At 40.7% G+C, this 23,041-nt stretch overlaps 1 protein-coding gene across 3 annotated transcripts in view; it reads left to right on the top strand.

Moving 5' to 3' along the window:
* Window positions 1-21,018, top strand: part of LOC123874931 (kinesin-like protein Klp98A) — a 28,734-nt gene extending 7,716 nt beyond the window's left edge. The window contains exons 4-28 of one of the 3 annotated variants that reach the window (XM_045920501.1): window positions 1,877-1,993; window positions 3,526-3,765; window positions 4,085-4,260; window positions 4,720-4,844; window positions 5,336-5,347; window positions 5,471-5,583; window positions 6,010-6,180; window positions 7,127-7,366; window positions 7,468-7,657; window positions 7,901-8,072; window positions 8,497-8,653; window positions 9,290-9,463; window positions 12,500-12,625; window positions 12,923-13,042; window positions 13,662-13,809; window positions 14,680-14,815; window positions 15,362-15,593; window positions 16,189-16,276; window positions 16,500-16,648; window positions 17,224-17,438; window positions 18,183-18,366; window positions 18,511-18,550; window positions 19,222-19,388; window positions 19,715-19,903; window positions 20,368-21,018. In XM_045920501.1, the coding sequence (XP_045776457.1) occupies window positions 1,877-1,993; window positions 3,526-3,765; window positions 4,085-4,260; window positions 4,720-4,844; window positions 5,336-5,347; window positions 5,471-5,583; window positions 6,010-6,180; window positions 7,127-7,366; window positions 7,468-7,657; window positions 7,901-8,072; window positions 8,497-8,653; window positions 9,290-9,463; window positions 12,500-12,625; window positions 12,923-13,042; window positions 13,662-13,809; window positions 14,680-14,815; window positions 15,362-15,593; window positions 16,189-16,276; window positions 16,500-16,648; window positions 17,224-17,438; window positions 18,183-18,366; window positions 18,511-18,550; window positions 19,222-19,388; window positions 19,715-19,903; window positions 20,368-20,403 (3,717 nt within the window). In that variant the 3' untranslated portion in view covers window positions 20,404-21,018. The remainder of the gene's footprint in view (window positions 1-1,876; window positions 1,994-3,525; window positions 3,766-4,084; window positions 4,261-4,719; window positions 4,845-5,335; window positions 5,348-5,470; window positions 5,584-6,009; window positions 6,181-7,126; window positions 7,367-7,467; window positions 7,658-7,900; window positions 8,073-8,496; window positions 8,654-9,289; window positions 9,464-12,499; window positions 12,626-12,922; window positions 13,043-13,661; window positions 13,810-14,679; window positions 14,816-15,361; window positions 15,594-16,188; window positions 16,277-16,499; window positions 16,649-17,223; window positions 17,439-18,182; window positions 18,367-18,510; window positions 18,551-19,221; window positions 19,389-19,714; window positions 19,904-20,367) is intronic. The other 2 variants (XM_045920502.1, XM_045920503.1) reach the window with 2 other exon arrangements.
* Window positions 21,019-23,041: the final 2,023 nt, after the last annotated feature.

The following is a 23,041-nucleotide window of genomic DNA, read 5'->3' as shown; positions in this document are numbered from 1 at the left end:
TTAATATACAAACGCAAGAACCGGAAACCTTTCTAATTACCGCTCGAATTGAAACATCATTTGATGACGCCGTAATATAATGGTTTGGTGGTTTTTGAGTCCGACGGCGCCGCGACGGCTAATATGCGGCTAATTATTTAGTATTATGGTAAGGTTGTCGAGCAGAAATAGAATGAGGAAAACGATTAGGGAATGTTGCTTTGTTGGCAAACCTGTATAAGGTTTATGTGAAACATCTTGATAACTACCTTATGACTACTCAAATTTCAAACCCCTATTGAGGGGTTGATGTAACTACCCCTACCCAATTTCAAAAATCCTTCCTCAGCGGATGTCTTAAGTCATAATAGCTACCTGCGTGCCACAGCCCGATCCGCGCCGTAGTTTTAGCTGTGCGTTGATACTTGATAAATCAGTCAGCCAGTTATCCTTTTATTTAGCGGAGCTGCACTCAATGCCATCTAATTCGTTTTCTACAGGGTCTTGGCGTTCGCTAGAGTTTCCATCAAAGCAATCGCTAACTATCGATGACGCTTGTCAAAAATGTCACTTTGGCTAGCAATTGTCGATACTTCTCTAGTGAATAGTCGTTCGACAGTTGTCGATTCTTACGATGGAATCGATTAAATTAACATTGTCTAGCAAATTTCGATTCGTTTCTATTAGACCACGTGACATTTCGATAGCTAATGTCAACCCCATACATTTTTGGACTTTTCTACTAGCGATATCGCTAATAGAATGTCACTTTGTCTAGGCCCTCTGATCAGCTTCGCACGCTGTCATTTTCGAAAATCCTTTCTATCTACGTTTTTTTTTCTTCGTAATCCTTTATTTATAGGCTTTTACATTTATGCATTTATGGAATAAACAATGGAATGAACCCAAGTTTGTAGAGCCAGAGGATAGCTGTACATTGATGTGTTGTTGACAAAGTTAGAATAAATTAGCTACAAGAATTTTTTTGACAATAACTCGAAACTTGTTCTTATAAAGTTTAATAGGTTCGTCCTTCGGGCGGGTTCAAGCGCGCCACATACAAATAAAGTTTGAATCTCATTAAATAATTAAACTCAATGTAGACATAAGTACCTACACGTACCATCTGTATCTAAGGTTTGTCAGATTTCCGTTACATATGTTGGAAACTGCAAATTTTATGGAAATCCGATAAACCAAAAATTTGTTAGTTTTTAGATCATGTCTCCTTTCTTTGAGTTTGAATTCAAATTCAAAATAATTGTTTTTATTCATATACAATTTAGCCCTTGACTTCAATCATATGATGGTAAGTGATGATGCAGTCTAAGATGGAAGCGGGCTAACCTGGAAGGGGTATGGCAGTTTTCATTAAACCCATACATACTCCTTTGGTCTCTACACGGCATCGTACCCGAACGCTGAATCTCTTGGCGCACGACTTTTGCTGGTAGGGTTGTAACTAGCCACGACCGAAGCCTCCCACCAGACCAGACCAGAAACATAGAAATAATAAAATTATAAACCCCTAACGGGAATCGAAGCTGGGACCTCCCACTAATAAGATCACAGCGCTTACCACTACGCCTGGGAAGACGTCAAAAATATCACACTATCACACTTCACACTATCATACTAATATTATAAAGGCGAAAATTTGTGTGTATGTATGTGTGTGTGAGTGTGTATGTTTGTTACTCCTTCACGCAAAAACTACTGGACGGATTTGGCTGAAATTCAGAATGGAGATAGATAATATCCTGGATTAGCACATAGGCTACTTTTTATCCCGGAAAATCAAAGAGTTTCCACGGGATTTCGAAAAACCTAAATCCACGCGGACGAAGTCGCGGGCATCATCTAGTATGTATATACATTCAGAACCATTTATTTCCAGGTGTTCGCAGACTTGGGCCTAGACGTGATAGACAGCGCGTTCGAGGGCTACAACGCGTGCGTGTTCGCGTACGGACAGACCGGCAGCGGGAAGACGTTCACTATGATGGGATCGCCGGTAAGACGACGTTGTGACGTCACTATCCATCCATGCCATAAAAAATTATGTTTGTGTGTCCCGAAACTAAGCTTATGAAAGCTCTTTGTAGGTACAATTGTCACTATTCAATTAATTGTCATTGTTCATCAGAGATAACGTATCTGTATTCGAACCCATAGATATAATTAATGCGAAGAATGTTCTATTTCTTTTAAGGCAATCTTTGTTCCTATGAAAAGCGGCATTTAGTCAGCAATGCTATACTGGCTTTGAGAAATCGTATATCCTCAAAACCTAAAGTTAAAGAACATTTTCTTCAAAATTTATATTTTAAGAGTGTAAGGTCGCGACCATAAGCAAGCAAGCATAATCTAAGCGAAAATTGCTAAAACATTCCTCCATTCTAAGGAATGTTTATTCTAAGAAATGAATTCCATACTTAAGGAATGCTTTGGCAATTTTTGTATAGAAAAAAAACGTCAAATTTATTTCTCACTAGTAATCCGCCCCAGCTTCGCTCGGGTAGCTAGCTACAATTTTCGTAGCGATCTCTATTTTTTTTGAAAAAAAAAACAGCCTGTGTCACACATGAATAATATCGTTTTCTGCTGGTGAATTAAAATTGGTTCAGTAGTTCCAGAGATTACTTCCTAAAAACTTTACCTCTTTATAATATTAGTATAGATTAAAATATCGGATATCGGCCCTTAGCCAAATCTTTCCATATATTAAAATAACCGCTATAAATATTGATGAGTTCACAAACCTTATTTTAACTTGTTAGCGCTTATGAGTCATGCGAGATTATCTTTCGGTCTTATTTTGATCAAATTAATGGATATACGTTTCTATATTTGTCGGACGACTTCTTATTTTGTTGTCAGGTACAAGCTACGTAATACGTAATTGCCAAGGTCGTTCAGTTATTATGTGTACTATTGCACGAAAACTAGTGGATGAAAAAGTCATAAACATGCGCGTATACTTAAGTCTAGTTTATATCTTTGTCACAATTTACACAAAAATGTAATATGGAGTAAATGTTTTTACTCTACTCCTTATAATACATATCAGCATTATTAGGTACTAGATGAAGCCCGCGACTTTTTCCGCGTGGATTTAGGTTTTTCAAAAATCCAGTGGGAACTCTGCTTTCCGGGATAAAAAGTTTTCAATTTCCGGGACGCAAGCTACCTCTGTACCAAAGTTCATATAAATCGGTTAAACGGATGGGTCTTTAAGAATCCCGTGGGGACCCTTCGCTATGTCCGTTCCCGGGGTGTAAGCTAACTCTATACGAAATTTCATCAAAATCGGTTAAACTCTTGGGCCGTGAAAATTTAGCAGACAGAATGACAGATGGACGGACAGACACACTTTCGCATTCATAATATTAGTATGGATGGAAGTATGAATTACCTTCGATAAAGGAGGTATGACACGTTTGTGACCAAATACATGCAAAATCACAGAAAAAGTGTCTGTTTTGACTTTATTTTATGGCTTGTTTTCGTGGATATCGCCTTTAATTAAAATTGTCTCGTTGCCAGGAATCCCAAGGCCTAATACCCCGGATATGTCGCCAACTATTCTCCCGAGTAGCTGCCGGGAAAGAGTCCGGGGCGTCCTATCGCACCGAAGTCAGTTACCTGGAGATATACAACGAGAGGGTTAAGGACCTGCTGTCCACTGATGCTGGACATTCTCTCAGGGTCCGGGAGCATCCAAAGCTGGGACCCTACGTGCAGGACCTGTCTAGACATTTGGTGTCAGATTATGATGATATCCAGGTTTGTTTTGACAAAATATACAATTGTTTACAGATAAAAAAGTAGTTAGTGTTGCACTGTCTTCCAGTTTCAACCTAGAGACATATGTACAAAATTTCAGTTTCAACTTTTAGCTCATCGGGAAGTTAGTTTAAATTGAATTGTAAAATTGGTTTTGAACAGAAAAACAGAAGTTCATAAGTATTAAAATAAATATAATTTTATGCTTTTGCTGTCGGGCATAGGTAATGGAGAGATATATCAAAAGGCTTAGTTTTAGAATAAATAGCGTAATACGTTTGTAGTGTAACCAAAAGTGTTTGTTATCAATGTTTGTTAGGAGTGCATGCATCGCGGCAATCTACATCGGACGACGGCGTCGACGCAGATGAACGACGTGTCGTCTCGCTCGCACGCCATCTTCACCATCACGTTTGTGCAGGCCAGCTATCTACGCCACAACAACATGCCCAGCGAGACCGTCTCCAAGGTGCACCTCGTCGACTTAGCCGGCAGGTGACTGATGAATAATAGTTGTTACAGATGGTACAAGACAGCTCCAGTGGCATGTCAGAGTCCAGAACAATCCCAAACCAATCTTCCTCTGCCCCAAAACTATTTTTGTAGAATTTGTTGAGTTTCGTTGAGAAATGGGGTAAAAAACCTAAAGGTCCTCAATTAAAAGCCGGAACTAGTTAATTAAGTTAATTTTAACTTCGCAAGGTTAGGGAGCACTGGCTGTAGATTTAAAGACGAGCTTGAGCTTTCAAACGAGGTAATTAAGGTCCATTTTTAATTATAACGCTAAAAGTTATGATGAGTTTCTTTCTTTTAACGTTGGTAAGATATTAAACTTACTATTACTAAGTCTGCTGAACAAAAATAAAGAAGATTTAATAAATCAGTAAAAATTCCTGTAGAATCAGTAAAATTTTTACTCATAGTTTTTATTGAAACACTTATTTGCATTAACAGTGAGAGAGCAGACGCAACTGGCGCCACAGGTCAGCGGCTGGTTGAAGGGGCACACATTAACAAGTCTCTAGTGACGCTGGGATCCGTCATATCAGCACTCGCTGAGGCTACACAGGTTGTTGACAGTAAGTTCCTTTTGAATTTTTTTAAAAGAATATTAGCCATGTTAATCATGACTAATACTCCACTTTCCCCTCCAATTAAGCGTAAAGCTTGTGCCTGGAGTGGGTATGACAATAGTGCAACAGGTGGGGTTTGAACCACTGATCTTTCGAAATTCAGTCCGCTCCTCAACCGTTCAGCTATTGAGGCTCTATTTGAATTAGGCTTTTGATATTCTGTCCCCGTTTAATCTGAAAGCAGGCTATGATATTGTAACTTACTTTAAAATTGGTAGAATAGATGGCACACATAATATGCGCTGTGAATCGCCAGATCATAGAAAAAATTTCGATCGATTTAAGCTAGGCCTTTGATACTATTTGTGATGAACAGTAATGCGATTATTTTTAAAATGATTAGTAATTTAGCTAAAGATTTTCGTTCCTCAGTCGGTTTGCGCTTGTTAATTGGTTTGTCGTAATTTAACTGTGTATTTTTGCGCTTGCTTCAAAAGGACTTCCACAAGGTAATGAACTAGGTCTCATTTTGTTTCAGTATGTTAAATTGTTTTTGATGAAAACAAATATAAATAAAATATGCAGTCGAAACATGACTATGAATGAAAGTAATTTAATATGTTTTTTCTAAGGTCGAAATCCAAAGAACACAAAGAAAGTTTTCATCCCTTATCGAGACTCAGTTCTAACGTGGTTGCTCAAAGATTCGCTCGGTGGTAACTCGAAGACTATTATGATCGCTGCGGTAAGTGACACTTTTCTTTCTTAAACATCCTTTTTTAAGGGTTCCATACCTCAAAAAGAAAAAGAAACACCTATAGGATCACTTTTTTGTCTGTCTGTCTATCTGTCGTGTCCATCAAGAAAACCTATAGGGTACTTCCCGTTGACCTAAAATCATGAAATTTGTCAGGTAGGTAGGTCTTATAATTAAGGAAAAAGTCAGAAAACCGTAAATTTATTCACAATCACAAAAAAAAATTAGTGTTCACGACCAAATAATATGGCTACTAATTAATGGTGCTGTCCGTCTTTAACTTGTAGTGTTGTAAAGCTGTTGCAGTGTTTAATTTTATTATACAGGCTTGAGATTTTTTGTATGGAACCCTTTGTGTGCAATTCCGACTCGCCCTTGACCGGTGTATTGTCTATGTAAGCTATCTTGTTGTAGATATCTCCAGCGGACTGCAATTACGGCGAGACGTTATCGACGTTGCGGTACGCGAACCGCGCTAAGAACATCATCAACAAGCCCACCATCAACGAAGATCCCAACGTCAAACTTATACGCGAGTTGCGAGAGGAGATCGAGAAGCTGCGCGCACAAATCTCGCACAACACGGTAAGTGAGAATAGAATTGATAGCATTGTCAGTCTTCTTCTTTCTGACCTTCTCCCACGATACCTGAAGTCATCACTCACATGTTTTCTTCTTCCACTCACTTTTGTCATCTGTCAACATATTATTATCTACCACAAATCAATAGCATTGTCACTATCAGTGCTAAAATTATCAGTAACAATATTATCATCAGCACTACTACTACTACTACTAACCTCAAAATCATTGAAATTGTCAGCATTATCAATGTCATCACAACTACTAACTTCACTTTCGTCAACCTCAAAAACACGATAAACAACTACCTTACCACCTTTTTTACGGTTATTAAAATTATCATCACTATCAAAACCTTTAGCATCACTATCTTCATCACAATAATTATGACCACATCACCCAATCCATTATCATCACCATCAGCAAACATTTTGATAGTCACCGTCGTGTTTTGTTTTGTAAACAGAGAAATAGCAAAGAAATCATCTATCTATCTATCTATAATATTATAAAGGCGAAAGTTTGTATGTGTGTGCGTGTGTGTGTATGTTTGTTACTCCTTCACGCAAAAACTACTGGACGGATTTGGCTGAAATTTGGAATGGAGATAGATAATATCCTGGATTAGCACATAGGCTACTTTTTATCCCGGAAAATCAAAGAGTTCCCACGGGATTTCGAAAAACCTAAATCCACGCGGGCGAAGTCGCGGGCATCGGCTAGTCATCTATAATGCATACATTTTGAGATCTCACCGCCATGTTAGGTGTCAACTGTCATGTCAAAAGATTTTCGTCCTTAATATTACTACTAGTAGTACTTTTGTCGTCACAGTTGACACATAAAGCTAAAATGGCAAGTGAGATCTTAAAAATGTACGTACTATATGCTGTTTTTACTGTAAAGGTTTTCATTAAACAAATGTAATAACTGCATACCATTGTTTCAGGATCCAATCGAAACAGAGCCAGCCGTCCTCGCAACACTCCAACGCAAAGAGGCCCAAGAAAAAGTCCTCACAGAAAAGTGGACAGAGAAATGGAGGGAGACCCAGCAAATCTTACAGGAACAAAAGGCTTTGGGGCTGAGGAAGAGTGGTTTGGGAGTTGTTCTGGACTCTGATATGCCACATCTCGTGGGCATTGATGATAACCTTTTGTCCACTGGAGTCACTTTGTATCATCTGAAGGTAAGTGGTAGAGAAAGTTTTTCGCATTTCAGTCCGCTCTTTTAACCGTTGAGTATTGAGGCTTTTTAAAACAAATATGCTAATTTTTCATTGTGTTCCAGGAAGGCGAGACATTGATAGGGAGTGAAGAGTTCACTCCAACCCCGGACATAGTCCTGACGGGTGCTGGGGTTCTGCCTTTACACTGTCGAGTGACCTTAAGAGAGGGGGTCGCTACCATTACCCCAGCTTCCGGCGCGCAGTGCTGGCTGAATACTGTGCTGCTTGACAAACCTGCCAAGCTAAGTCAGGGTGAGTGAGCTCAGTGAGTCCAGGGTAAGAAAACGGTGCGGGGTCCAAAGATACGGTACATGCAAAGACATTTAAAACACGAACGCGCAGAAATATGCACACACGTAAAAAAATGCTAAGCACATGTCAACGTCCATGAAATTTCGAAGCAGTACATTTGGCTCTGTTATTAAACTTCACAGATTATACAAGTAAAAAGTAAAATCTCATGTGGAAAGAAATAAACTTGCCTTTTTCCTCCAGGGTGTATCCTCCTTCTGGGCCGTACGAATATGTTCCGCTACAATGATCCAGCGGAAGCCGCAAAATTGAGACAGGAAGGAGCCTCATCTATGAACCTCTCTCGCCTGTCTCTGCTGTCCTGGTCCACCACAGACCTGGCTGCTAGCACTGAGAACCTCAATACTACGCTATCGTAAGTCAATAGAAAAGACGTACAGATGCTTAAATAAATAGTATGTGTTGTTACAACGCATTTAAGTGTAATTCAGCTTCATTATAATTAAAAGTTTAAAAAACACTTCTTTTTCTATCGCGTAAACTCTTATCTTTTACGCTTGTCCCTTTCTCTTCCTCTCTCTCTTCCTCTCTCTCTCTTTCTCTCTCTCTCTCTCTCTCTTACCCTCCCTATTTCTCTCTCTCTCTCATGAAATCGAAGACCATTGAAATATCGGGTTTTCGTGACCAAGTAAGCACGGCCTGCTTAATATATTAATTTCATAGTAGAGTACAAATTTTATGGATGTCAAAAGTTCAACTAACTAGTAACTTTACAAGTCAGTAGTACTTTTTCTGTCAAATAGTAACACAACAGGGAACATAAGCAATTTTTCATGCAGGGACCTGGAAAGTGAGATCAGATGCGAGCGCATAGAAGCACAAAGAGCGGAGTTGGAGAGGGAAAGACAGCAGTTCGAGCTGCAGCAGGAAGAGCGGCAACGTCGCTGGCATCAGGAGCGAGAGCAGCTGCTGCAAGCGCAGCGGCAGCTCGATGAGGTTAGACGCACGTTTTGTTTACAGCGCTGTCAGCGCCGCAAAGTTTCTACAATTCAGAGTATAAGCAGTATGAAAATTAGCAACACGTATATTTTGCACGCCATACATAAATGGCAAAATGTGAAGGACCAAGGACCTGTCAATATACCATCATTGTTACTCACCTTTTGCAAAATAAAGAAATCATTTCATTTCATTTTCACGTTTTCTGTCTTAAAAGTCAGATCATTGTGGTCTTCTAGAACGGCCTTAGATTGAAAATAATAATAATAATAGAAAAGATGTATCCTATGATTAAAAGAAGGTAGAAGCAAGTAGATGATATTATAATAGTAGTAATATTGTATTGCCCATTTCAAAAGAGAACCTGTCTGGGGAAAAAATTGTCTCTTTATCTCTTGAAATGGGGCTTATTTTATTTATTTTTGCGACTGTTAGACGAGAAAGCCTGCTTTTTATGGCAAATAGGAATTAAGAGAATTTTCTATGACATGATTTTCAGGAGAGTTGTTCTTATGATATCTTTCTTCGTGGCATTGGAATATGTTGCATACGCGATTACAAAACATCAAATAGTACCCAGATACGTCTCGTTTTAAATTACTGCGGAAATCACATTACTTTTCTTCAATTTAGGAGCGATCAGCAATGGAGAAAGAATACGCGGCCGCTTGTAGACGTCTTTCGGGTGACTGGAGGGCCTTAGAGAGAGGGTGGACGTTGCGTCGCAGGGCGTTGCGCTGCAGACAACGGGAGCTGAGCGCGCGCGTCACCAGGCACGCGGCCGCCGTGCGTGACGTCATCGACACTGTGAGTGACGTTTATTGCAAAGAACATATGAGAGTATGGTTTAGTGTGAACTAATTCATGCTAGTTCGAGTCGGTACCTTGATTTGTCCGGGTGTAAAACTATTGACCCGGCCGCAGCACAATCCCGTAAGTACACGGCGTATTAAGCTTGAATTCCTAAGAATAGAATTTCTTTTTTCTGATTATTATTTATTTTAGCTCCTTTTGGCCTTCCTCTTTATTGTTAGTTTATAAATTTTAAAAATAACTGTCTAAACTCAAAGTATTCTCAAAAAGCCCGCAATTCAAAGTTATATGAGTTCGCCTATTTGCGACTACAACGTGTTAATAAATTAAAAAAAACTTGATTTTTGAGAAAAACGATTTGCGAATACTGTTAATTAGTTTCTTCGAATTGTTTAGAAGGATGTTGGGATAAACCGTCCGGTATCGTAGAATTAGAAGCAATATAAATTGAATGTAAGTTTAATCATTTAAATACAGGATATATAGGTTTGAACATTGTTAGTTAAAAATGACACTCTTTCGAAAAAACATATTGTAGTCGCAAACAGGTGATTTGTTTGCCTGCAGAAGGTACCTTAAAGAATATAAATAACTGATAACTATAGTACCCCTAGACTACGGCTCGAGCCAATATACTGTAACGAGATAAGTGCACTCACCGTGAACACACAAACAAACATTACATCACTCGCGACGCAATCACTCGTGTCATTGTATCACGCACCTGCAGTGCTACCAGTGGTTCTAGATCTATGATTTATCGTCTCGATTTCGTATCGTAATTTTATATATGGTTAGGGTTTTCATCCCACCAAACCTCGGATTGATTTAAGTTTAGGACTTAGACTAAAAAAGGACTAGTGAGAGTTAGTGTATAGTGATAAGTAAAAGTGCAAAAAAAAAGCACGGTGGTTATGTCGGACTCCTACCGACTAAAAACCTCACGAAGTTCCATCCCACCGCTAATGACGGAGCACAAGGGACCGGAAACACCTCGTTACTCCGCCAGCGGATGTCCGCCGTAGCAGAGCCACCACTGGGACACTACGTGCCCCCAAACACCTAGTTAGAGGCATGCCGGAACCACAGCACGCCAACCAACCCGAGGACCACACTGTGAGCGACGGACCACCCCGTGTCCGTCACCCACAGGTCCTCTCGAGGGCTAGGGTTCGCGGGAAGGGCGATCCCCTTTCCACGTTCCCTATCCTCAACATCTCCCTCGCCCGTCACCAAACTGGACAGGCGAGAGACCGGTGGGGCAGCTAGTGACTGGATGGGTGATGAGGCCCCATCACCAACCACCCAACACAGCCACACCCTCCGCTCCTGGGGCTATGCCCCATGGGTGCGTCTACTGCGCCCTCTGCTAGGGATACTCAGAGGGACGCGCGGACAACACCCCCTCCCCGCCAGGTCAATTAGCCATGGCCAACAATATCCCATGAAGAGAAATCGTTAACCATGTTACCAGGGTACACCGGCCCAAACGCTGCTGCTACCTGCAACACTCGGGCACACGAGGAGGTTACCTGGCTGGTACCCCAAGTAAAAGTGTACCTAGCGTAAGTGATGAAGATTACGTGAACAAAGTGTATCTATATTCAAGAAAGGCTAAGATGCGCCAATGGACAATTTCTTAGTATATATGATAATTTATAAGTTTAGGTTCAAAATAAACTACTTATTAGTCATGTATTATGCTGGGTCGTAGTAAAATTGAGAAACTTATAATAAGAAAAAAAATTCAGTTTACCCGAAGGGTTTCAAAAGGACCCTATTATTAAGCCTCCACACTCCGCTCGTCCGTCCATCTGTCTGTCCGTCTGTCTGTCAGCGGGCTGTATCTCATGAACAGTAATAGGGAGCGAGTTTTAAAAGTGGTATTTCTTGTACCATGGTACGGAAACTTTCGTATACGAGTCGATTTTGCATTCATACAATTCTAGAAACACCGGTAGTACCACACCGCCGCACATTCACTTTTATGCAAACAATAAGGTTGTTTTTATTTTCTCATAATCGAAACACTTGTGTCCCAGTTACCGCCGTGCGGCTTGCACTGTTCACTTAGACATTAGATTAGTCTAGACTTCCTATATGTGCTAGTTTTTACCCTTTTTTATTTGTACCGTGGAGTTTTTAATTTCAAGTTATATCGGGGAAAAAATGCTTATGGTAACAAACGTTTAAAAAAAAATTTATAATTTGCACTTGCGTTGCAATTAGAGTTAGAAATTGTTTGCCGTGTAAACCGTGGTAGCCTAGTGGTTAAGACGATCTTATTGAAGATCGGGGGTTCAATCCCGAGCACGCATATCTAACTTTTCGGAGCTATGTCCGTTTTAAGCAATTAAATTATATCACTTGCTTTAACGGTGAAGTAAAACATTGTGAGGAAACCTGCATACCTGAAAGTTCTTAATAATTTTCTCAAAGGGTGTTAAGCTTTACCATCCGCAGTTGGCCAGCGTGGTGGACTAGAGCCAAACCCTTCTCATTTTGAGAGAAGATCCGTGCTCAGTAGTGAGCCTGTAATGGGTTGATAATGATGATTGTGGTTTACGATTTTATGCGATATACATTTTCATGTGGTCATTTGAGATAGATCTCTATAGGCTTGTACGTTCGTTCGTTCATCGTTCATTACATTGAGCTGAAACTGTGTACAAATTGTTGTTGAAATTTTCGTTAAAGTTTTTGACATAGTACCATCAATAACTGGCGCACCAAGTCAGTGGTGGCTTAGCCAAATAATTTATTCAAAATGAATACCATTGTACACTTTTTGATTGTAAAATGGAATTTGTAAGATAAAGATGTAATAGTGATTAATTTAATTTAAAAAAAAAGCTGTAGGTATACATTGATATTAATAATATAGACCCACTTATAGGCAATCTCAACTTGCAATAAATGAAAAGAAATATTTACTAGTTTGAATTAGATAGAAAGACAAGAAAAACGTAGTATAAACTTGAAGTTAAGACCTCCACGTTAGTATTATGTTGCTATCCCCGTCTCCCGTAGATTGAGAAGGAGGAAACCCAGATCGCGGACGTGCGGCGGCGGCTGGGGGGGAAACAGGACGAGCTTGAGCTCTTCGTGAGGGAGAAGATTAAGGAACTGGTCGAGAGTGGCTGCCACGTTGATGAGGTAAGTGTTGTTTTGTAAGGTTCTGAAGATGGTTAATCTTCGAGGTGTTGGTTTAACTTGTTCAGACTTTAAATGTCCGATAACATATATATTACTTGTAGTGTGTTGCGTGTGTTTTTGAAATTATTTTATGTTAAATTCTTTTTGCATAAACAGAGAATGAGATGTCTAAATCTACCTAATGATGTGTGTGATCTGTTCTCCAAGTAAACTAGGCACTAATTATTAGGTAAATGGGAAAGAAGCATCATTTCAGTTTAAACATTTGAAAAACTCTTATTGTTTTCTTTACAACAGAGTCTGACGCCAAGCCCCGACAGTCCACAGTCCGAAACGTCAACGGAGAGCCTGATGCATCTTCTGCAGCAGTGCGAACCCAATACTGCCAAGAGTATCAAGGAAACTGTGGAGAGACATGTAAGTTTCAATACGTTGCTTGGATCTTCTAGAAAATCAGTTTTTCAGCTTCCTAAATATTGCTACAAACATGACACCATAGTTCTCAAAAAAAGGAAAACATTGATGTCGTTTTGGGATTCATTAAAAAAACGTGTGCACAGTGCAGTTCACACACTGTAGTGAAACGTTCAGAAAGTAGAGAATGAGACAAATGCAGAGTGTCAGGAATAAGATAATTGTAGGGTTTATTTATAGCTTTATTTAAAGTATTATTATTTAAATGATACGAAAGCTTGGGAATGAGTTTCCAATCAGCTTTTATAGTTATAATAAGTATAAGTGATTTTGAAAAGTGGTAATAATAAAAAAAACCCCGGCTGAGTTCGTTGTGGGCTCTTCTCAGACTTGGGCGCGTTTGGAACCCTCGTAGCTTTAGTTTTCAGTTACGTAATTAAATCACCACTATATCGTACAGAACAATTCCGACCATCAAAAGGAGTATAATAGCACCTACTTTGAATAAATGATTTTGACTTTGACTATCGCTTTGATGAAGCGGACTCCTAACGCTTAGACTCTAGTGTTCCATTTCTAGTGACTAGAGCTTCTGATGGTAACACTATCAATATTGCTACAGAAAAAGGAGCTAGAGAGCTTGGAGCAAGAGCTGCAAGGGCGCGTGGCGAGCGTCGCGGCGCATCGCGTGAAAATAGAACGGTTGCAGCAGGAGCTGGCTGTGCTCGCGGCCAGGGAGCGTGGCATTACGAGGGCGCTGGCTGATGGAGGTAAGCCCTACAATTAAAAAAAAAAATGGTTGTCTGTAAAGTTGGTTTACTGACGATAGTTGAACGTGACAACAAAGGCCGATTGTGCTTCTTTGTCGCTCGTTCCGCGCTCTCGCTTGCACTTCAAGCCTTACATGTAACGCCTCAGAGCGAGGTAACGCCGCATGAGTCATGTTTTTTTCGTGCGTGCAGCCGGCTCTATCGAATTATAAGACGTTGTCACGTCAAAAATATATTATGGAGACACACAGTACTAAAGTAAAATAACAGGCAACACACACACGAAACACACAAACCACAACTGTCTCCAAAGAAACTTTCACACCCATTAAACAATTCATGCACCACACCAAATAATCGGGTATAAAAAATGTGCGTAGGTACAAAAATGAAAAGTGTTTAAATACAGGGTTTTATATAGGATGTAACCAGAACGCTAACAAAAACGTAAACAGGTGATAGGACTGATGATTACTGATAAGATACCACAAAAAATGCAAAAAAAAAAAAAATGAAAAATCCTTTATTTTGTAAAAGTTCACAATATTTTGCGAATAAAACATCTGACTGACGCTAGAAGTCAACGGACGTTGCGTTAGTAGGCCGCTCGGAGTCAATGCCATGTCGTAGGTGGGGCGTTCGAATTTTGCACGCTATAATTGCGGGTTTGAATAATACTAAATCACTAAAACTACAAAATAAGGCAATTTATTTATCATGGTTATTGGCATTGGATTGTGTTTAGGTAGTAAAATTTAGCGTTATTATTATAATAATAACCCTAAATGACTAAACAATTACCCTGTATGATTAAACCACGTTAAAAAACTAGTCAAATAGGTTTTTTTTGTCATTGCCTTGTTGTCGCAGAGGGGGAGAGTGAAATGACTCCCACGGAGGGCGTGAAGCGCAGCAAGTCCGAGCTAGTATTGCGTTGCCACACCGACGATGTTCCCGAACCGCTGTCCGCGGACGAGAGGGAACACTTCCGCGCCAAGAGGCTCAGGTAACTTGTGATATTGTGTAAGAGAAAGACTCATGACTATCTTGCAAATTTTAGTGTTCCGAACCTTAAAAGGAAATAGGAACCCTTATAGGATCACTTCATTGTCTGTCTGTCATGTCTGGCAAGAAAAGGGGAATCAAAACCTATAGCGTTATTTATTGAGATACAAGTTAGCCATTGATTGCAATCTCACCTGGTGGTAAGTGTTGATGCAGTCTAAGATGAAAGCGGACTAACCTGGAAAGGGTATGGCAGTTTTCATTAACCCATACTCCTTTGGTCCATACAGCATCGTATTGGAACGTTAAATCGCTTACCACTAACCACGGCCGAAGCCTCCCACCAGACCAGACCAGACATTATAAAATTCCAAACCCCTGCCAGGAATCGAACCTGGGATCCCACTTATAAGACCACAGCGCTTACCACTGCGCCAGGGAGGTCGTCGTTAACTTAAGTTTTACGGTTTAAAGAACTCTTTTCTTTTAAGGATGAAAAAGTTACATTTCAGTACAGGTTACTTAATAAATAAATATTTTTTCACAGCCTCAGCCTCTCTCTAGACCCGCTCCCCTCCCCAAACTCCACTCTCAACACTCCCGACACTTTCCACACCGCGACCTCCTCCCCCAAGCTCCTCTCCTCCTCCTCAGTGCCCACCCCCTCCACCACGGAGACGTCAGCTCTGCCGACCGACCCCGCGCCCATCCCGCAGTTCAGGTTGGGGGTGGCGCCCGATGACAGCGATGACATGTCCAGCACAGAGGACTATCACAAGGTAAAGGGATAATATTTTGCACTAGGGCCATTCATTATCCATTCTTAATATTATAAATGCGAAAGTCTGTCTGTCTGTCTGCTAACCTTTCACGGCCCATCCGTTCAACCGTTCAAATTTAGTACAGAGATAGTTTGCACCCTGGAAAGAACGTAGGCTACTTTTTATCCCGGAAAATCATTTTTTTTTTTCCTTACCATAAAGCTCCATTATATAATGGTAGCTTTATTCCTACTACGATCTAGCCTATGGGCTAATAAGTAATTTTATTCTAGCTTAAACTTCTACTTCCGGAAAATCATTGTTCCAATAAGTTTACATCAAAAATTTGTTAATTTCGGAACCTGCAATTTTTTATATGAATTTAAAGTTATTTAGAAATTTCTTTGAAGTGTACGTAAAACACTACCATAAAAATTATAAATACTTAATACTAATTTTCCATACTGTTTTTACATTGTTTTAAACAATTGCTGAAATTAATCTGTGATCAATAATTCGCATCTCGCTCCTGAGTATGTACCTTACGCAAGTGTTGATTGAAATAGCATGCTCTCACGACTCACGCGTAAATCTGTTTTCGTTGCCCCCTTAGCCTCGAATAGTGGAGGGCCAGTCGTCAAGTTCTGTAGAGAGATCGCCGGAGGAAAGACAACAGAGAACCAAATATAGAAGGCGAATAGGTAAGTAGAATCTCCAAATTTTTTTTTGTTATTGTATCGAGTGGGGTGTCAAATGAAAGAGGAGAAAATTCTGAGTTCATAAATATATATGTACTACAACATTAAAATATACCAAATGACTGAAAAACAATTTTACTATAATATTTCAGCGTTTATTAAAACGATCGCAGTCGGGTTTTAGTTTTCAACTTCATCTTGTTATCAAACGAAAGTTGCCCTGCAGGTGAAAGCAAGAACAGAAGGCAAGTGACAGAAGCCGAGGCGCTGCGGGCGATGCAGCGGCTGTGCTCGCGGATAGCGTCGCAAAAGATGCTCGTCATATCTTCGCTCGAGAACGACTGCTCCAAGGAGGAACTTAATCGACAGATTGCGGTGAAAATATTTTCTACAACGTAACAATATTTTAACTGGACCACGCAACACATTCTAATTTGTCAGTACTTGTATAATTTAAATTAATCCCCTGCACTTAAGGCAGCTGCATATTTATCAGTATTGTCTGACATAGAACTTTATTGCAATTATCTGCATATTATTGTAAATTGAACAGTTGAAAAGAGCAACCGCCGAGTTTCTAGCTGATTCTTCTCGGTAGGAACAGCATTCCGAACCAGTGGTAAATTATTTTGACGATTCAAAAGCACTTGTAAAAGTCTACTTGAATAAAAATCTATTCTATTCTATTCATTAAATGCGTACGTTCGATCTGGCAACATTCTGACAGTCAGCGGCCTATTTGCGGGGTCAAGTACAACATGTATGAGCAAGTAATTTCCAGGACACGTCAGAGTTTTCTCTGACAGACAGTTTCTGATAATAATGATTATGCAGCCCGGTATTAGTATTGTACACAACGTATACGTATAGATGTACGAAGTATTTGCAAATTTATCCAATGGGATACAAAAATTTAAAGGCACTGTACATAAAATAGAACGTTTATTCAGGTGCTACAAGAACTCCAAAAGAAATACGTTCGCCTAGAAATGGCCCTCCAATATTCGTTCTTCGACAACCAGCCCAACAAACGCACAATCATGGTTACGCCCATACAAGAGACGCCATCTTTGACGCTCAGCGAGAGCGACATGCAAGTGTCCAACGAGCCAGCGCCCGCATCCGAAACGCACAACGGACATTTTGAGGACCCCCTACTCAGCAGGTCAGTAGATATGCAAGATATAAACGCACAATCATGGTCACGCCCATACAAGAGACGCCATCTTTGACGCTCAGCGAGAGCGACATGCAAGTGTCCAACGAGCCAGCGCCCGCATCCGAAACGCAAAACAGACATTTTGAGGACCCCCTACTCAGCAGGTCAGTAGATATGCAAGATATAAACGCATAATCATGGTCACGCCCATACAAGAGACGCCATCTTTGACGCTCAGCGAGAGCGACATGCAAGTGTCCAACGAGCCAGCGCCCGCATCCGAAACGCACAACGGACATTTTGAGGACCCTCTACTCAGCAGGTCAGTAGATATGCCAGATATAAACGCACAATCATGGTCACGCCCATACAAGAGACGCCATCTTTGACGCTCAGCGGTGACCAATAAGTAAGCTCCCGCGTCGAAAACCAACAACGGGTGTGGCTGACGCCTTGGTTAGTTTCTTATTTGGGGGGTGCGGAGTTCGATCTCGGACATGAACTTCTATAACTTTTGACGTTATGTGCTTTTTAAGCTGACACAATTTACTTGTTTTTATGGTGAAGGAAATTATCGTGTAGAAACCTACATGCCTGAAACTTCGCCATAATATTCTCAAAAGTGTACGTAGTCTACTAATTGCGCTTTTCCAGTATGGTAGACTATGGCCTAAATCCAGACGAGAACTGTGTTCAGTAGTGGGCCGGGCGATAGTTTGATGATGGTGATTAATTATTTATTTTTTGCAGGTTAAAAGAAACCGAAGTAGAAGCGTCAGACAACGTTTCGACGTCCAACGACGAACTACCCTCAGAGAGATCGTGGCCCGACCCCCTCCGCGCGCTGTGCCCGCCCCCCTCCCCGCACCGCACCGACCACGAACACGACTACGATAACGTCCATCAGAACCATAGACACAGCGTGCAACATCCGGTGAGTAGAGACTGACGTATAATATTATATAGGTGTTTCTTTGCGAAAGTCCCCAGTCCTCCGTCCTCAATGCAAGTGCGCGAGGCGCAACTTTGAGTCGCCGCTGTACACGACATATTATCATACTATATTGTTTGGTTTCAGGATTACGCCGCAGAAGGTCTCATGCATCCCATAGACTTCGGTAAGTTTAAAATTACTAAATAACTTACCGCATTCTTTTCTTATGTTGTATTTTCCATTCTATTTGGCAGACTTACCTAAACGCTCATCCGTCTCGTTTCCTTAGCCCACGATAACTTACACTGTAGTTTCAGATTGTATGCTGAATTCAAACCGAATTAATCATAAAATTTCTTATATTTTCTTGGTCTTGCTTAAATCTAGTGGCGTGTCTAAGGTTAAAAATACCATACTTTTTAAGCCACTTTTTTCTAGAGTTTGAAGCTTGGATGTAGTGGAGGAGATACATAAGTTTTCGGATATTATTATAAAAGCCTCAATAGCTCAACGGTTATAGGACTGAAATTCGAAAGGTCGGTGGTTCAACCCCACCCGTTGCACTATTGTCGTACCCACTCCTAGCAAAAGCTTAACGCGCTTAGTTGGAGGGAAAAGGGGAATGTTAGTCATGATTAAAATGGCTAGTATTCTTTTAAAAAAAAAAATAAAAAAGCAAAAGTTCAAAACCTGTGTCAAATAGACGCAGCGACACTGACGCCGGGCGTCAACGATAACTACATTTGCATGATGTCGTGGCATCACTGACGCGATAGACGCTCGACAGGCAAGTCTCGACTTTTTGGCTCCTATACTAGATTCGGACTGCTTGTTTTATGTCCAAATCGTTTCCAGCGGATGTAGTGAGCGTGCCGGGCTGGGTGACGCGCGGCGCGGGTGCGCGCACGCATCACGAGTACGAGGTGCGAGTGCGTTTACCCAACGCGTCGTGGGCGCTGTTGCGGCGGTACCGACGCTTCCGGGACCTCTACCTCGCTGCCAGAGCTAGTTACGGGGAGAAGGTTGGTATTACCATGTTACCAGCGGAGGTAGTGCGTGGAGCAGAAAATGGTTATTTGGGTTTTATTAAATTAAAATCATTTTGTGTCCCTATGTTGATTGATCCTTTTTTCCACGCACATGCAAACTGTGGAATCAACTCCCATCGGCGGAGGTTTCCACTAGATTACGACATGGGGTTATTCAGAGGACGGACCAACAAATTCCGGTTTGGTATTCGATTTTATAGCATTATTTGATGTTAGTGCGCGAAGAAAACAAGGAACATAACCCTGTTAAACCACTAACTTTTATAACCCATTTTATTTCAAAGAGATCTCATATGTAGGTGGCAGCGATCCCGTTCCCCGCTCGTACTCTATGGTCAACAGAAGCGCTCGCTCGTTCTAGAAGACCTCAGTTGGAAACCTTCCTCAGAAGACTGCTGACCGTCTGTTCGTCAGACCGAAGATGTCCACTGTACTCGTCGCCTCTCACCCGCGAGTCCCTCGTCGCCTTCTCGCCCTTCTTTAGAAAGGTTTGTTTGCTTCTAGAACTATCATCTGAACAAAATTGGTCGCGAAGCAGAACAACTGTTCCTTAGGGCACCATCTTTTCACACTTCACACTAATATTATAAAGGCGAAAGTTTGTATGTGTGTGTGTGTGTGTGTGTGTGTGTGTGTATGTTTGTTACTCCTTCACGCAAAAACTACTGGACGGATTTGGCTGAAATTTGGATTGGAGATAGATAATATCCTGGATTAGCACATAGGCTACTTTTTATCCCGGAAAATCAAAGAGTTCCCACGGGATTTCGAAAAACCTAAATCCACGCGGGCGAAGTCGCGGGCATCGGCTAGTATTGATATATTTTATACTATCTTTTAATGCCATAGATTAAAAGATCTACTTTTTTACTTACTATAAATGATAGTATAACAGAAAGCAGAAGACACGCATACATTTGTTTACGGTTACATCTTTCCACTGTCTGGTCAGGGCGTGTTCGAGAGCGGCAAGTGCGGCACGGGATGATGTCGCGCGGAGATCGTGTCGCGTGCGCTGCGCAGGGACGCACTGCGCCTCGCGCGCCTGCTGCTCGCTGCGCTGCTGTTGCTGCTGCGATGCGCTGCGCTGCTGCTGTTGCTGCTGCTCTGCCGGGCCACCAAACGGCGCAGGTAGGCCGACACTACGCCGCATAACAGGGAGAGGACATATTACAGGACATACATGGGAGAGGACATACATGGGACTTTGTTGGGGAATTAGCAGACAGTCCTGACATTTCTGGACATATCTGCAGGAAAGTCATATCTGGGATTGTACTTTATTCTACCGTTTAAACTGTCTGTAACTGTTCTTAAAGCGGATGCAATTGTACAACACATACAGGGAGACTAACTAACACTAAGGTCACAATGAAATTATTGACTCTTTCGTTGAAGACTTTTTGGTACTGTCGATGATTTGGATGAGATCAACACGGATGCCAGTAATTTACAGGGGTATCACAATAGTGTCAAAACAGAGGCAGTTTATATGCTCTACTACCTCAGCACCAAGCGACGTAGGTAGGCCGTCTACGCCGCTTAGCAAAAAATTGGTTGTCTGTAAAGTCGGTTTACTGACGATAGTTGAACGTGACAACAAAGGCCGATTGTGCTTCTTTGTCGCTCGTTCCGCGCTCTCGCTTGCACTTCAAGCCTTACATGGAACGCCTCAGAGCGAGGTAACGCCGCATGAGTCATGTTTTTTCGTGCGTGCAGCCGGCTCTATCGAATTATAAGACGTTGTCACGTCAAAAAATATTATGGAGACACACAGTACTAAAGTAAAATAACAGGCAACACACACATGAAACACACAGCCGGCTCTATCGAATTATAAGACGTTGTCACATCAAAAAGAAGTAAAACATGGAATTATGCTGAGGAACTACTGCTGACATTACTGGATATAATGGAGCAAGTGGACTGTATTCGCTGGTACTCCTTAGAGTGGGTATCATTTTACTGCACTTCTGGACATATCTGGAGGAAGCGGATTGTACTCTAATCTAGCCTTTAAACTGACTGAAACTTTGTTCTGCATTTGCTACCGGCTTCTTCATTGCAATCGTTACGAACGTTGGCGCTTCTTTCGTAGCAATTATGACTTTGCGTATTGTATCCATGGCTGAGTTTCATAGAGCGTACTTTGATTTTGGTCAGACTTAAGTTTCAGTTAAAACGAGACAGATTTATGCCAGAGAAAGTGCGAACCCTGGAGTTAATACGAGACAAATCCGAAACTCATAACTTTGTCTTGTTTTAACTCTCCATAGAGCGTACTTTTACTTTGTTCGGACTTAAGTTTCAGTTAAAACGAGACAGATTTATGTCAACGATATAACGCTGTCTCGTTTCGACAGAGTCTTAAGTCTGAGCAAAGTCAAAGTGCGCTCTAAGGCTGAGATCTATAGATTTTAGATTGACTTCGCTCAGACTTAAGACACAGTAAAACAGATTTATGTCTCTCACATAAATCTCGTTCGATAAAGACTGATAAGCAGGCGACATTGCGTCGGTGCTGTAAATTGTGCAGTTTCGCCTGACTGATGGTGAGATCTATAGAGCGCACTCAGACTTTTCTTAGACTTAAGACAGAGTTAAAACGAGACAGATGTATATCTCTCACATAAATCTGTCTCGTTTTAACTCAATCTTAAGTCTGAGCAAAGTCAAAGTGCGCTCTATACATCTCACCTTAAGTGATTGGTCGCCTATTTTATTTATTGGGCGGGATTTACTTCAGTTTCACCGAAGCCAAAACATATCCGAATGTGAAACTAGAAAATAATATTATTGAATACGGGATCATTAATCACAAATTAGTTTTAGTTTCTATCTTACGGCTTAGTCATAAGGTGCATTATTGTGAGTTAAATTACGGAATTATAGTTTTAATCACACACCCACATTTATCACGTTAAAACATTCTTGAATGTGGCTAATTTTGTTGTATCCAACCCCTAAAATGTCAGGTGTAAATGTATTGCTGTCCTTTTCGTAATGTTTCGTGCGAAAAAGGATAGCACTAGGTTAAGCCCTCTCAATTTACCTATTTTCATTTATTTTCACAAATTTAAGGGTTGTTTTAAGGGTTACATAATATTAGCAATAAAATATAAATCCCTAGTTGAAAGACATAGTAGCGTATTTTATATAAAATATATAGTATACTGTCAGTAGAAATATATTTTTAAATCTCGTATATATTCCCACAAAACATGTATTTTGAAAGTCACTCTGTGCCCTATTTTAATAAAATTATTGTACCCTAGAAAGTCCCCCGTAGATTCATGTTATATAACAAAAATGAACCTCCCAAATGTTTTAGCCTCTCCCGGAGTATTGGTTTATCGAATGTTATGTAGGTATAAGCATAGCAGCGTAAATCTAGGGTGCCTTTTTATAATTAAGTCCTTCAATGTGTCCAAAATACTTATAAAATTATATTAGATTTAATATAACGGTGTATCCAGATAACTGACATGTCATAAAACATGGTTGTTTTTTGCCCATGTTATACAGTGTGCCCCTCAATTAAGCGCATGCCTGAAAGGGGGTGAAACTAGTTACTATAACCATATCAAGTACCAAGTAGACCATAAATTGTCGACGAAAAAATGGAA

The sequence above is a fragment of the Maniola jurtina genome, chromosome 19 (assembly GCF_905333055.1).
Source record: "Maniola jurtina chromosome 19, ilManJurt1.1, whole genome shotgun sequence".
Classification (NCBI taxonomy): Eukaryota; Metazoa; Arthropoda; class Insecta; order Lepidoptera; family Nymphalidae; genus Maniola; species Maniola jurtina.
Note: the sequence above shows the minus strand (reverse complement) of the source record. Positions and strands in the feature narration are given on the sequence as shown.